The 16,284-nt window shown below is 42.4% G+C and overlaps 1 protein-coding gene across 2 annotated transcripts in view; it reads left to right on the top strand.

Moving 5' to 3' along the window:
- The window catches only part of LOC122568115 (paired box protein Pax-6), a 57,490-nt gene that overhangs the window by 22,418 nt on the left and 18,788 nt on the right, over positions 1 to 16,284 (top strand). For both annotated transcript variants that reach the window (XM_043727488.1, XM_043727487.1), the window contains exons 4-6: positions 5,910 to 6,186; positions 9,889 to 10,053; positions 10,995 to 11,077. In XM_043727488.1, coding sequence (XP_043583423.1) covers positions 5,910 to 6,186; positions 9,889 to 10,053; positions 10,995 to 11,077 — 525 coding nt within the window. The remainder of the gene's footprint in view (positions 1 to 5,909; positions 6,187 to 9,888; positions 10,054 to 10,994; positions 11,078 to 16,284) is intronic.

The following is a 16,284-nucleotide window of genomic DNA, read 5'->3' as shown; positions in this document are numbered from 1 at the left end:
AAGTCACACGTCCAAAGAATCTCCGAAATTTTCTAAGGAATCTGTTACAAAATGTCTTAATACATTTGACAACTAATAAGAAATATCGTGCAAGTATTTATCTCAACATACAGTTTATTCCAAAACATTCAGAAACCTTGAACTATCTCAAATAATCTGGAAATAATATTTCAAATATAACTTCAACGTATCCGCAGAAATCCAAATCAATCTGAGAAACGCTTGCTCGGCATGACCGATAAACAGGTGCAATCAGTGGCAACAAGCTTCAAATTCTTCTTTCCTTTGCTCTTCAAACTCAAAACTCTCGGCTTTGAACCAACTCACGTACAAACACTTGGGCAACTTCACCGAAAGTCATTCCATCGGTGCTCTCAAACGCACCAGCATTCCACTTTTATTCCACTCTCATTCCAACGCGCAATTAGCAAATGACCGTGCACCGCTGCCAATTCCAGCAGAGAAAGAAAAGCGCAATGACTCCGGGGGCAGGAGTCGCGTGGGGAGATCCAGCAACGGGATGCTCATTCGCTTAGACACGGAGTTGCTTTGTATGGTGGCGGCGGTTTATCAGGGTGCGCAGCCGGGTCGGTACTTACCCGTCGGATCTGGCCACTCGACCCTAATCAAAGTCTCGTCAATACGATCGGTTGGGAGGGGTAATCGGTCCATTACGCGGGCCTCGGTATTGTCCACCCTCTGGTCCTGCTAGTCGTTTCCCCTCTTCTTCCCAAGAATCCACGGTCCGTCTTCCAAACATCCTTTCCACCCTCGCGAATATCGATATTCCATGGTCTTCTCCGCAATCCCCTGAAACAGTGTTTCCCAACCTTCTTTCGCATAATTTCAAATTTAACATTTAACACGTTGGTTACCGCGATAGATAATCCGCAGTGAATTCTCCGTCGCGTTGTGCTGCTCACGACAGCCAACGTGTTAATTAAATACTAAAAAATATCGATAGCGACATTCCGAACAAATTGGCGATCTCCTTTTATGATAGTCAGACGAACTGCAATTCCTTGCCCAAATGTAAAAGCAAAAGAGCATTTGTAGTAAGATAAAGAAAATACTTAGAAGATAAATATTGAAGATAGAAGAAAAATATATGACTTTAGTTTAATATTTAAATAGCCTTAAAAATCTTCGCCTATCAAACTTTGCGATACCTTTAAAGGATACGATCCAAAAATTGGGAACCTGAACTCTGAAACAATTTCTCCTCTTATTCGATGTATCCCCAGCACGTTCGATCTGTCGTGACGAGGAATATTTCGAAAAGTCGTGTCTTTCCTCTAGGAGAGGTCTTCTTTCGAAGAGAAGAACCGCCGTTTCCCTCTACCATCCCCTTACGATTCCGGGTGTCTGTCAGGAATACCGAAGGGGACGGCACGCGTACGAGTCGTTATCCGTCGGCTCGCGAAGGAACCGTTCGTTTCTATCGGTTCTTTGGGAACAGAGCTTTGCCTCGTTCACCTAGTGAAGGGGATGGTGATCAATCAGCGTGGTTACACACAGAGACCCGTTCTCTTCTGCCGATGCTTATCCGACGACAATATTCGGGAAAGGAATCTGGTTCGATCGAACACGCAAAACGTTGTTTCAGCTTTTAACGCTGGGATCGTTATAATGATCACACAGCCTGGTTTTGTAGGTGTAGCGAACAGGGTGCTGGCAGAAGAACAGGTTCGTGATGGAATTGTCTGTTGTCTGTCGAATCGTTGACGGTAGAGGGAATATATATCGAGAGTGAGGAAATCTCGATATTGTGTCTATGTGTGTGTGTGAGACCATTTTGATCGGCCGATCAGTTTTGTGAAATATTCGAGGAAAATCTCTCTGATCTCGCAGTGGATGTACGATGATAATTGGGAAGAATTGCGAATGATGCTGGAATTCGATCTGGATTTATTCTAGATTGTTTTATATCGCGTATATGCTATTGATTAATGACGACTAACTCTGGAGAAAATTATTAATATTAAATTATATCGTTGATATTATCCAGCTTTTATTTGAAATATTTTGTTACGTAGCAAGTATACAATTTTTAAGCTACTTGGGATCACTCAGTTTAAAGATTCACTCTGCATAAACATAAAACTATTCTATTGAGTATTTTTGGCAATTATCGGTATCGCTTAAGATATTATCGGATACTATAAACTATTTCCGATATATCTTAATATGAATTAATATCTCCTTTATGGAATTTTGCAAACCGCCAATAGCAAGCCTCGATATCCTCATAACAAATATTTCATGACAATCGATATTTTCGAGATATTCAGGATAACGACGTAAAAAGGAAATTTCTTTTTAACATCATTGTTGAACTATCGAACTTTAACATTACTCTCCAATAAAAAGCACAAAATATAACTTATCATGCTTTCTCCTATACTTTTCAACTGTGCATGCTTTACAATACCATCCATAACCCATAACTTGAAGCCATTTGAATCAAAGAATATCTTTAAAACTTCTGTATATTCTTTCCAACAGCCAATGCCATTCAATTCCTGAAACCAATTCAAACCAAGCCAAAGCAAAACTTGGGCAGCGAGATTGACGAAACGGAATTGGTGGTACTCTCGACAACTAATAGATCAATAGTCGTTCCAGAGGAATCTTCGATCGGGTTCATCGATGACGACGACGATTGTCTCGTGAAACGGCAACGACGTTAACAGTAATGATAGCAATGACGATGATGGTAGTGGTGGTAGCCGTTGGTTGTTGCGGTGGGTACATATCGTCCGCGGCAATGGGGTGCGACGGGGTTAGTCGCCGACGAGCGGATGGAAGCGGGTAGAATCAGGGTGAATGGGATCAGTTAAGCGTGTTGCACAATTATTCGTGTCCGGTCGCGCGTGTAATGGTCTGCATCGGTGCTGCGGCTGTTGTGCGGCGAGAGCCGAGTGGAGCGGAGCGTAGAACAGCCAGGTTGCTTGGTTTGATGATGGAAAGCCTAGCCTGGCTGCCTCTGAAACTCTCTGTCTACCTTTCTCTCTCTCTGGATGCTGTATGCAGTTAGTTTAGAAACGTCCTTTCCTCTCGTCCTCTCCCGCAGCCATTATTCCGCAGGATTGAGACGAATCTTGCGATACGAACTTTCCACGCTGTCTACTCCTGCGAGTTACCACCCTCCTTCCTCGTTCGATTGATTCCGGTTAAGGAACACGCGGTTCCGTATTACGTCGAGCTTCGTTCGTTTCGAACTGGTCGATGGATTTGTACAATTTCGTAAGAAACTATTATGTTATGGCATGATGTGCGAGAGAATCTTCTAAGGTGGAATCGATCAAGTTCGCTTTCCATAAATTTCGCAATTTTTGGAATTCAATTTGTGGAAAAAATACAAATAAACGACATACTTCCATGAAAGTCGATCATACATTCCAAAGCGAATTTAATTAATTGTTTGTCCCATTATCGCGTTCCTCTGTCTTTCAATATATAGAGTTGGTCAGTTGATATGGCTTGTGGTGAATGGCTCGTGTAGAATTTTATCGAAGTTAAGTAGAATCTTTGATATTGTAAGAAACGTTTTAACGCGATTCAACCAATGTTCTTAATATAATGTTCCCTCTGATGACGTACTTACTTTCCTTCTATAGCACACCCTTAATTTTAACCGATTAAACGACTCTATACACGTTACACTTGCGTTATTTACATGTCACTTAAAGATTCGATTGCCATCGTGTGCGTTAAACGTGTTTCGCTTGTTACAAAGCTAAGATTACTTGTTCCTATCGCCGCGTGCTCCAACATCGATCTCGTCGAGGCGGCAAACAAAAAGCTCGATTGAATTTACCGGCTTTTATTCCACGTAATAACTCGTACTCCTCTCCTATACACACATATATTTGACCTGTACAGCCTTCAGTACATACGCAGAATACTCGAGGCAACAACGTCGTTGGCACCCGACAGCATACAGCCATTATTTCGAGCAGAGGTCTTAAGTCGAGCCACACGCGAGAAGGATCGGCTTTTACTCTCTCTCTCTCTTTTACCTTTTTTCTTTTTCCTTTTTTCCCCTCTCTCATAGAACCTTTCAGCGAAAGCCTAGTAATTAAGAAGCTCCGCTCGATATCCTCCATCCACATCGAAGCAAGCCAAGGGATCCATGGGAGAAGTGCAGCGCAGAGAGAGAGAGAGAGAGAGAGAGAGTGGGAGAGGGGGAGGGAGAGGGAGAGGGAGAGAGTTCGGCTATGTTCGACTCGCTGCTTGCTGCACCATCGACGAGTCGATGTTTTGGGGGATGAGGTTGCACAAGGGGCGGTTCGGGGGGTGCAGAACGGGAGAGATTGAGCGCGCGTAGAACACCGAGACTATTATGTGCGAGAGTCGAGAGTACAAGGCTCGCCCCCGTGGCTCGTTATAACTTTAGAGTTAGCCAGTGGTTCGGTCGCGGTACAAGGTGAAGAAGACCGCGTTACCACCGCGCTGGTTAGGGGAGCGAAGAGCCATGGAAACCGTTTTATGTAATAATAATTGGATGGCGGTGTCCTTTCATCTGCTAGTCGCTCCCTCAGCGTGAAGGTCGGCAAAGAGAACGCAAAAGAAAGAGATGATGGGAAGCGGTGAACGAGAGACAACCGATGTAACTATGGAAATGATTGTCGCGAGCGGCTAGCAAAGAACCAGATGAAACTTTCAAAAGTTTCCTCTGCTCTTCTCATCTTTTTCTCTTTTGTTTTGTTTCTTGCTCGAGCTTGCCACTGGTCGCTTTTCTTCGCTCGTCGGACATTAATTTGGCGCCAATTGCGTCTCAGTGTTGTGGTTGCAGCGACACGTGAGTCAGGAGACACTCATATTATTGTGGCTTGGAATACCAAGGTTGTTTTGCTTTGCTAGGTTCAAACGTAAACGAACTCCGGACAAAATATTATTGCCGTTATTTGTAATCGTCAACCGGACGAAAGTTTTTATAATAACACCAGTCAATACAAGTAGACGCACATGATCTCTAGGTGAAGAACATAGTCGAATAGATAGTCGAATAGTGAGCGTATAGCTGAACAATAGCATTGAGCGAGCGACGATTATAACCGGCATACATTATTCCTGTACTTGAACTTACAGTGATTTTGATATAATTGACTATTACAATCTTATCATTCGTCTCCTTAATAAACCAACGTGTTTAATAATAAATCACCTCATGGTAATCGATCGAATGATCGTCACTTTGTTATTACGAATGACACTAGATTCGTAACGCGATTGGATCGATGTGGGTTTCGTTATTTTTGTTAGTAACTAATTCATTTCTTAATAACGATCGATTGCCGTCGAGCATTTTACGGAGCAATTTTCCAAAAACTACCAGCATTCGGTAAACCAAAAACCAATCAGTTTTACGATATGACCAAACTTACAGCAAACAAACTACTTTCAATCTGGACTGCCGTTACAGTTACGTGTTAGTGTTCTAACAACGATTGGTCCTTGCCAGAGCAATCCTCTGTACCAAGCTACGATACCCCCCTGTAAATCAAAAATCAAATGCCACTGCCGAACGATACCACGTAACTTACAACGAACAAACTTTTTTCAACTCCGTCTACCACAATATATTTGCGTTCTACTAATGATTGATTCTGGACAAACAGGTCTCTACGCCAATCTACGATACACTGTTTTACGAAATATCACCGTTCAAAAAAGCCAGAAACTGAAAACTCAATTTACTTCCTCTCGCACTGATTTTATTAACGTTGCATTCTTCGCCGTTCGTTGCTATTATAATTTACTATCCTTTACTATCATTACCGGAAGCCCAATCATCACGATACCATTTAATCTGCAACAAGTTCAAAGTTCTTCAAAGCTTTTTTGCTAGCTGTCGTTACTTCTATCCACTCACTTGTTAATAGCAATTAATGTACTATTCGCAGGTGTCGTCCATCAACAGGGTGCTGAGGAACCTGGCCTCACAGAAGGAGCAACAGGCTGCGGCGGTGCAGGCGCATCAGGGTGCCGAGAGCGTGTACGATAAGCTTCGGATGTTCAATGGGCAGGCTGCAGGCTGGCCACCGGCTTGGTATTCCGCTACGCCCTCTCATCATCCCTTGGCCACTGGAATTCCAACGGCAGCGACCCCCGGCTCTGGCCAGTCGCTGCTGCCCGGCAGCCAGCTTCATGGTCGAGACGATTCTCTGCTCAAACGAAGCGGTGAGTCCCAATTATACGTTAATTGCTAAATGTAACGCACGACATCCCACGTTCCTTGTTCGTGTGTCGCTTCGAAGGACTTCATTTCATCTCTTGTCATTGTTTTTAACGCTGGAACTATAACGTGTAGAAGAGCTTGAGATACGAAACTTGTAAAGTTTGACAAAAAAAATTAAAACGGACTGTATGTAAAAGATGTGCATATAATACAAAACGAGACTGTATTTGTACTGGTTAAAAGTTCGCAATTGCTTCTTAATTGTACTTGTACTGAATCTCCCGAATTAATTTTGTTATCGATTCAAAATTAATGGAATGATATCCACAATGATCTTCGAAGAAGAAATTTTCGAAAGTAATAGAAGCATAAGCTAACCTTCTTTTTAACAAAATTTACATTTGTTTCAAACGAAAACCATCAGTTATTAGTATCATTCTTGTTGCTATTGCGGTCATCCTACATATAAGAATATACGAATGATCACGAAACACTTAAGAATGTAACCAATTCTATTTATAATGCCTATTATTCACAATTATCCCATTAGGCTACAAATCCTCAAGAATCGACAGCTAAAGTTCTTTTCTCCCTTAAGATTTATTCGTCAATCGAAATGTTTCGACAACTCGCTTCAATACCTCTACCTTTCATAAACGGAATTGTTACCTCCCGTTGGGGGTTCCTTTGCTTTTCACGCGGTCGAGAAAAGCCATAGAATCAGACGCCATAGGAAACCAGGTCCTCTCAATGCTTGATCCACTTCTTCTACGGATCGACAATGGTCTCGAGGCAAGGTAGAAGTCAAGGGAGCACCCTCGACGTATTATAATCTGCTCGTACGCGCGACACCCTCGTCCCGTTCTTAACAGCCTTTCCGCGAACCTGCGTATTGTCCCGTTGTATTTTCACCGGCGTATTGGATCGGTTTACGTATCGGAATAAAGGAAATGCCTGGTGTCGTTGGATCGTGACGTTTCTCCTAATAGGATCACGTTAATCGGAGCCTGTGGTCCTGATCATGACTAAAATTGCTTTACGGATGATGGTTTCGAATGTAACCGCGATTCAAGATAAGTAAATTCTCGAAACTGTTAAGCTAGTCCGATGGTCGAAGGTTGTTTTAATAACGAATACCGTTGGTTGCGTGTGATTTGCTGCGATTTGGTCGTGACTGTTTGAAACTGTTAAGGCGATATTGATGGTTCTATAAGATTTTGCGGGGGCTGGTGTGATTAATCAGATTTTGTAAATCGTTCGTAAAATAGGTTGTCTTTTTTTCATCGATGAATTATTTGGGTAGTTTGTTTTAGAGCGATAGAAGCGGTAAATTATCTCGTGAACAGTACTTTCTGGTTTATCCATCTTTGATCCGACTTTCTTATAATCAGTCGAATACATATCCCGATAATCAAATATGGAAGGGTGTGCAATTTAATACACGAATCTTCCCTTGGTTCCTATTAAATAAATTCATGTACAATTGCGATTCTAACATTTGGATTACACTTGAAAATCTCTATTACAAACCGCTTTTCAAGACCGCAAAGTGGTCAGTTTAAAGTAGCCAGCCCGACACTGAACCTTCTCGCATGGTCATCGAGCCGTACACCCCATTTCTCCCCCTCGCAATCATGCGTCGTCACCTAGAAAATTAAAGTTAAAGAAGGAGAAAATACTCCATATAAGAGGATGTGATAGAACATTGCATATACTCTGGTTTGATCGTAGCGATGAGCTCTACGCTAGTATGTCATATGTTGATACTTGCAAGGATGGCAGTATTTCTTCAAATCAATTGTCAAAGCTGACACAAATGTACACCTATACCTCGTTTTTCACATTCAATATTACTAAAAAATAAAAAAAAAATAAAAAAAATAGAAAAATAGAAAAATAGAAAAAAAAATAGAAAAATAGAAAATATTTTCTAGAATAAAATGGTACAAAATATAAAATATACTTTCGTTCCAGGTAGAGTCTAGTACTAATATTAATAACAGTAATTGAATAATATTTACTCAAAACGGAGGAAAATATTTTCTCTAAAATATAGAGAGATATCTTTTTTGGAATATAGTCTGGTTCGAAGCAGAGCATGTTCGAAGGTGGCGGTATTTCGAATTGGCAGAACGGTACCACGGGGCTAGTGAGATAGGAGCGGGCGAGAGATTTCGTAGGATCGTGGAGGCGGCGGTGAGAAGATAGAGGGTGCGCGATGTGCGAGAGATGAACGAACGAGAAAGCGAGCAGCTGACGAGCGGACGATATATAGGTACACTTAGAAATACATATATATACGTATGTATATAGCGTAAGGGCAAATATATAGGTACACGTAGCGTACGGAGGGACGGACACGGACAGAGGGAAAGGGAAATGGCAGGAAGGTATCGGGAGAGGGATGGAAAGAGGCGAGGGTTCGGTGCGCGGAGGCGGAAAGTAATCGTGGCTCACCGGGAGCCGTCAACGTTGACGACGACAACGACGACGACGGCAACGGCGACGACGAGGACGACGAAGACGACAACGGCGACAACGACAAAGACAACGATGACGACCGGAGGAGCGGACTATCTCCATACAGGGTGTTTCAGAAAGTGCTATCAAACTTCAGGTTCATGCAGTGCTCAGGAAAACAAATAAACAAAGTCTTAATAAACGTGGGTCCAAATGTCACTATTTTTGACTTTATAATAAGGTGTAGAGCCTATTTGAGTCAGGTGAGCATCGATATCTTAAAATTTACTCCTGGACTGCGCACGATATAGTCGAAACTGTTGTGCTGCGCTGTTAGTCTTTAACATAAGAAGACGAAAGAATAAGAAAATATCGTGTACTTCAGGTTTAGCAAGAAAAGAGAGAGCGCATGGTAGGATTATTTGAGTTAGCAAGAAGGTATATATAAAAATGAAATAAAATATATGAGAAAATAATTTGCAGGAATAAAATAATATACACGCGTTATTAAATTACGAAAATTACAACTGAGAATATTAGCTGGTTGGACAAACCTTTTATAATAACACCAAGGCATGTTCCTCAACAAAATTATGATTAAAGCGTCTCTTTTTCAACTGTAGATCGCTCGAAAAATTTCTCATAATCAAATTTGCCGAAGTACGAGGCAATTTACCTCGCTCGACTCAAGTAATCTACCGACTGAAACAACCCTACCTCGCTCTATTTGGACCTATACACATTAAGTCTTTTTGCTTGTTTTCGTAAGTGCTATGTGCTTCTAAAGTTTAGCATCAATTTTCTGAAGCACCCTGTACACGCACCGACACGATCGACGAGACGATATGCGGATGCCTCGGCTCTCCCATAGCTACTCTTCGTCACTTTCTGTCCCATTCTTAATTCGCTGGTATGCTCGTGGTTGTCTCTAGGAATGTCGAGGGCCGTCGCGTCGTTAGTCCGTGTCCATCGCAAAATCACTGGAACGATACTGAAATAGGAAGACCTTTAATTGGATCTCGTCCTGGGAATCCTCTGCCCCGTTTGCTTCCCCGAATTTTCTCCTTCTCGCGCGAGGAATCACTTGCCACCCCTAATTTAGTCGAACGTTATCCGCGTTGGTTAAGGAAAGAGAAGAAGTTTCAGAATGCAAAGCAAAGATGTTTGTACTATGGATTTCGAGCAGTATCTTTATGTCTTTCGAGCTGGTTACGTAAAACAAGAATTTTCGCGTTTGTTTTCAGATACAGGTTCTTTGTTGTCGCATCAGCAAGAAACAACGTCAGATGGGAATTCGGAGCACAACTCGTCCGGTGACGAGGACTCGCAAGTTCGACTGAGGCTAAAACGAAAGTTGCAGCGCAACCGAACATCCTTTTCCAACGAACAGATCGACAGTCTCGAGAAAGGTTAGTGCACGCGAATAAATTCAATTTATCAACGGACATGCTACGTTCTACAAATATATCGTTCTACATGTACGCGGTATTACTAGCACGAAATACATCATATCCTAAATAAATCTAAAAAAAGAAAAAAAAAAATGAACGAGTTAGTTCCGCGAAAAACGTAAATTGCTAACCCTCTCGGAACATCTACCGGAGTACAAAATTTGTAATTTAAACTCTGAGCGACTGAAATTGCTACGAATCGCGTACGCTCTCTCTTCTAATCATTGAAAATCCAGCTATACAATTACGAGCACCGGTGAAAAAAAGAAGATAGTCAAAAATAGTAGCGCGTACATTTTCAATTGCATGTTTCCACGTTAACAAACATCAACAAACATCGGTGCTCATCCTCGGCGAAAGCTCCATTTTCGTTCAGCCGGTAATAACGATATAAACGTCGAACGATCGCGCGCGCACTCGGGGATTCTGTATATTCCGTCCGTTTCGCGGCGATGCATGCATATTCAGAGACGGTCGAGGTAAATTACTGCTTTCCTCGAATATATCGGGCTTTCCTCTCTTCGTACGCCCAGCAGGAGCAGCACGACTGCTTTAATTGGATCCGCGGCCATTCAAGTCGCGCCCTCGCGTTCGAGTATCGTCGATAATTATCCTTTTAATCTTGTCTCGCAGTGAATCGAAATTATGCGCGATTAATATAAAATTGTATGTACACGAGCGTATGTACGAATACAAACAAATATTATGTAGTTCTATACGTATAGCTACGTGTATATATTTTTCTTTTATCATACTATACGTTACACGTACGCAAATACACATACGCACATAGTAGAATATATATTATATATATATATATATATAGTGCGAAACGCGCCAGCTATCCAACGGAGGCACGTTTAATAACGAGCACTTGTTGCAAACTGGTTTCGTTTTAGAATTCGAGCGGACACATTACCCGGACGTGTTTGCACGGGAGCGTCTCGCTGAGAAGATTGGATTGCCTGAGGCACGTATCCAGGTGAGTGTGAATGTGCGAATGCGGCGTGTGCTTCCTCTTTCTCGTTCGCTCCACCCACCGCCCTTTTTCTCCCTTCCCCTTTTTATCCTTTCTTTCGTTCTCCCTCCTTCTCTGTCTCTCTTTTCTCTCTTCCTCTTCTTTTTTCTACATCTTACTCTTTTCTTCGTTACACGTGCAGCACGTTCTCTTTCACTCGTTCCAATTTCTTTTCTCTTTCTCTTTCACCGCGTCTCGTCCTCCGTGTCGATCCTCTTCCACCATTCTTGAGGTTAGACGACGCGACGTCTTCTCGTCTACACAGCTGTGAGCGACGAAGAGGGCGGCTGTTAAGTGCGACGATGCCCTTTCATTAAACGCGTGACCGCCAACGCGCGGGGACGTTAAACACCTCCGACGACGAATCTGCGAGACCACCCGGGGGATTTCGTCTTTATGCCCGTGTCTTCCTCTCAGACCCTTTTCGCCGTGTGTCTTAACGCCATTCGACTTTTCTTGTTTCGTCGTCTGTGTATTAAGTTTCTTAAAAATCCAAAGCGAACCGCGAAAAGTTTTTCTTCGTTTTCTTCGTTGCATTCTTCAAAAAGTATCCGTGGAAGCTGTGGTTAAAGCAACTTTAGGTAACGTATTTTATTAACATTAACTTCCTCTTGGAACTTTTATGTGTTTTATTAATTTGCCTCGGCTTCGGATAAATTGGAGCAAACGTTCTTAAAATGCCGGATATACAATTTATAGAAACCTTGGTCTTTGGAAATTAGGATGAAACCTGTGAAACTTACTCTTTGCGTACTCATTGATTTCTCATAATCAATGGTTAACTGTATATGATAAGCGATTATCACGAATTCGTAATTTGAACGATCGTAATCCCCTCTTTGCGATTTATAGTTGGCTACACTTAACGTGTGACTATTACGAACAATCATAATCCGTAATCCATCATTATAGCAACACTCCGGCATATCATTTATCCATAAATTCCATACGCCCGTAGTATTCGCTACTAATATCCAAATATCAAAGACAAGGTATTGTTCAAGCAGACGCGACATATCCCGTAAAGAAACGAATCGTCCGAAATGTTTGTTTCTCTTGAAGATAAAGGTCCACCGTTATCTCTGTGCCATTCGCGTATCGAGATGTAAATCGTGCGGGCATACACAAGACACACATAGCACGTAGAGAAATGATGCGAGACAGAGAGCGAGCGCGAGAGAGTGTGTCGTAATTAATTAATATAACATCGTTGCTCGAGTCATGGGGTGACGCAGGGTTATACGAGCTAATATGTACGCAGCCTTATCGAACATTGTTTGGCCGCGCCGTGCCTCTGGCTCGGCCTGTGTTCGACCCTCTTGCTATCCGGCCGGCCTCCCTCACCTGGCCCGACGATAGGGGGTGGTGAAGTGGCCGGCGGGCTTTCGCGTCGGTGGTAGTAACCGGGCGCTGAGCGTTATGTGGACGTACAAACAGTGCAAGACCATGTTGACGCATGTTTTCAAGCCTCGTTGGCTGGTATTGATCTTGCTAAGTGCAGGAAACCGGGAGTGCCGGTGCGAGAGGCAAAGGCAGAGCGAAAGAGAGGGATAAAGAGGTGAGGGAAGGAAGGGTAGAGAAGGAGAGAAAGAAGGGTAGAGATAAATGGAAAGAGAAAGAGGGTGAAAGGGGACTAAAAGGAACGATTGAACCAGTAGCGCGGAGTCGAACGTCGTTGGATGGACGAACAAACGGTGGAACGAGGAGAACGGATGGACGACGACGAAGGTAGAGAGCAACGTGCAGAGGAGAGAAAGCAAAAGCGTGGCATTGGCCAGGACACGGCGTGGTGGACTCGCCGACACGGCCGTGTGCCACGGATACGAAACGCCACGCCGCACGCGGCATATCCCGAGCAAGCCGTGAGGGATCCGGCACAGACGGCCTAAGAGGGTTCGAACGCAACCATGGCAACGTCGCGTCCCCAGGGAGGTTGCCCTCTGATTGGTTGTTCCTCGCTTTTCCACCTATACCTTGGATACTCGCACGAGTTTCGCCACGCCGCGCCGCGCAACACCGCCGCCACTGCCCGATTATCATCTATGGCGCTGGCCAGAGAGCGGAGAATCCCTCGTGTGAAGCCGCGATGGCCGAAGTCCCTCGATCATCACGGTCAACTTTGGCATTTGCCTTTTAAGAGAAAACGAAGACGATCGAAAGAAGTGCAGAAGAATCTTTGCTCGCTTCTTGGTGGATGCTCGCAAATATGTGTCATAGTAGTAGATGGTAGTTGGGAAAAATTATTTCGTGATATTTTCTCTCCGTGTTATGGGATTTTCAGTTTCTTTGGGTTGTAATGGGTCACGGGATGTAAAGAGATTACGAAGTCTTTTCTGCAAGGTTGTCATGGTTATCTTCGTAGAATTAGGATGACTCTTGTACGTAGAAAATGTTATTGCAGAGGGAGTTGTAGACTTATTTATTTCGATATAACTACGTGGTAATTTTCTATTGTAATCGTTGTAATACATCGATGGATGAAATTTGATATATCAAAGGAAATGATTATTCTATTAAGAATGTCCTTTTATGCGTCATTTGGCTAATTGGAAATTCCGATACGAGAAAGGTCCTGGTTATTTTATAGTTTCGAGGAATATGAACCGAGTCCAACGAATATTCTCTTTTTCCGTTTAGTTAACTAATTCTAGAGGATTCTTCCAGAATCGTACAGTTCCAAAAACTTTCCTCGACTGGGTTGAGGAACCTTTCGATAGAGGTATCCTTCCCTCTTGTAGTTGATCAAGAAAGTAATAGGAGTCGAGTCTAAGTTTCCTCTTTCTTTAGTTAAAAAAAAATGTAAAAGTAATTTCTTAAAATTTTCGTTTTAAAGGTCTTCGAAACTTCCGTAGAATTACAACTTTCTTTAGAAGTACAACTTCTCTTAGCTGATCGATAATTTCGTATAAAGTGTGAATATCTTTTTTCTCATTTGGTCCATCTTGAATTATAAAGTCACCTCTGTCGAAAATTTTGAAGTTTTTAAAGTTTCCCTCAAGAAATATTTCGGAAAAGGCATCTCTTGTAGTAGATCGACAAAGTTTCAGATATTTATTCGATAGTTTTCGTTCTGCTCCAAAGATATTCGAGCGAATATCTTTTCGCGTTGTTTGCAGTTAAATGAAAGAAGTATCTTCTCAGTCGGTGTTTTAATTCTAATCCATTCAACGACGATTGTAGCTAGTGACAAAAGATACATAGAACGAATCCTTGAAACCGAAGTTGGAATTAATTTCGATTGATCGAGAAGAAGTTGCAAATGAAACGTCACGTCAACGCAACATTCATCCATGTCGGATTAAGAAAATTCCACATAAAATAAGTGTACCCAAATTTTCTTATTTTTCTTTCCGTTATACCCAATCGAACGACATTCCGCTTCCTAAAGAAAAAGAAAAAGGAAAAAGAAAAAAAATTGCAAGCGAAAAATACGTAAGAAATATTAACACAGCAAGAAAAGCTCTTACAATCCTATCGCTAGATATATGAAACTTTACGGAGCAGCATCGTGTGTACATGAAGAACCAGTCAAAATTTCATGAAACGATCTTAAAATTCGCGTGCGACGCCATCTTCTAAACATTGCCAATCAAAGTAGAAGGTCTGCCGCGAGGGACGGGAGCGATGTACCCGGTTCGTGGAATTCCGAATGGATCGATTCAAACGAGTTTTCGGGACGCGGTAGGACGAGTTTACGAGGAACGACGGTATTGGGCGAAAGGAGTCCGCTGCGGGCGAATGGTGGATATTTGCCGGTGGCCCGCTAGAACACGATTTGCCACGTCGCTGCCGCCACGAAATTTATTCTTTTTTACTTTTTCTCTCCTCTTTTTTCTGTTTTTTATTTCGTTCAATCGAGGGCCGCCGGGTGTGCGGGATCACGTTTTTCGCGGCGGGCGAAATGAATTTTGAATTTTCTCGCTGCCTATTGAAATAATATGGGGAGAGAAGAAAATATTTGGTTATTACTCTCGGTGGCCATTTTAGGCACCAAGATTATTCCGTTTTATTTCTGATGCTTATTAAATACGATATTATAGAATTCCCCGCTTTGGAAGATTTCTTCCTATCCAAACATATTATCATCTGAGCTTGATTACATTAGCGTTAAATCAAGTTATAGGTAATGGCGTGAAAAATGGAAATTATGTGAATTATAGCGATCAATCGGGAGATGCTTTAGAGATTAGGAAACGACGAGAGTATTAGAAAAATTGCAAGATGTTAAAGACAGTTACATAGTCTCGTTTCGAGGAATTTCTAATATTAGAGAGAAAGAAGGACTTGCAAGACTTTTCACTTACAAAACGGTACATTCCGTGAAACACTTCAATACCGAGGTAAATCATCGATCCTCCTCCCATGGCTTCTCTCTTTACTGTTTATTTTATTTTCCATCAATAGCTCGAATGAATACGTACAAATTAGCGTCAGAATCATGGGTCGGCGAGGGGGGTGGACGGGAGTTGAAACGCGGGGGTGGAAGAGGAGAAAAAATAATAACGCCCCTTGCCGGGTCTGGCTTATTGTTAGCGTTCTCGGTGGCGCATGATAATTGAGAAAGTTGCGCTCATTGTTGGCAATCGAATTTTTATATCGTTATTCTCATTATCGCGCGAACGTTTAAGCGGCTGTTCGCGAACGGAACAGCCGACGTAGCAATTGTCAGCTATTAATAAAAGCGCGCGCCTCTTCATTGCTAGTGGAAAGAAGAGAAAGAGCATGTTCGTTGCGTTTTTTTCCTCCCTTTGCAAATGAGCCGAGCAATCGAGTCGTTTCATAATTTAACAATTCCGGCTTGATTCCATTTTCTCTCCCTTTTATCCTCCTTTCCTCTTTTTATTTTTCTACATAATTTCTACTTTTTTTTTTTTTATCTCGTCCTATCTATTTACTTATTTCCTTTGTTTGTTTGGTATAAACGCGATTATAGAGTAAATATTTTGTTTGTTATACACGAGAGGATGATACGGGACGTTTAGAGGGAAGAAATTACGATGTAATCCGGAGCGTGTTTGTGCTACGAGTGATTGGAGGGTAGCAGGAAGGGAAATCGACATATCGTAGGGAAAGGGAATCCTCTTATCGCGACGAGGTATCTTCGAAATCAGGAAATCCGTGGAAGCGCAACAAAGAACTTAAGCTCCGATTTGTTGCTCGAGATTACTTGT

Source organism: Bombus pyrosoma, linkage group LG6 (genome assembly GCF_014825855.1).
Source record: "Bombus pyrosoma isolate SC7728 linkage group LG6, ASM1482585v1, whole genome shotgun sequence".
NCBI classification, from domain to species: domain Eukaryota; kingdom Metazoa; phylum Arthropoda; class Insecta; order Hymenoptera; family Apidae; genus Bombus; species Bombus pyrosoma.
This window is presented reverse-complemented; position numbering and strand designations above follow the sequence as displayed.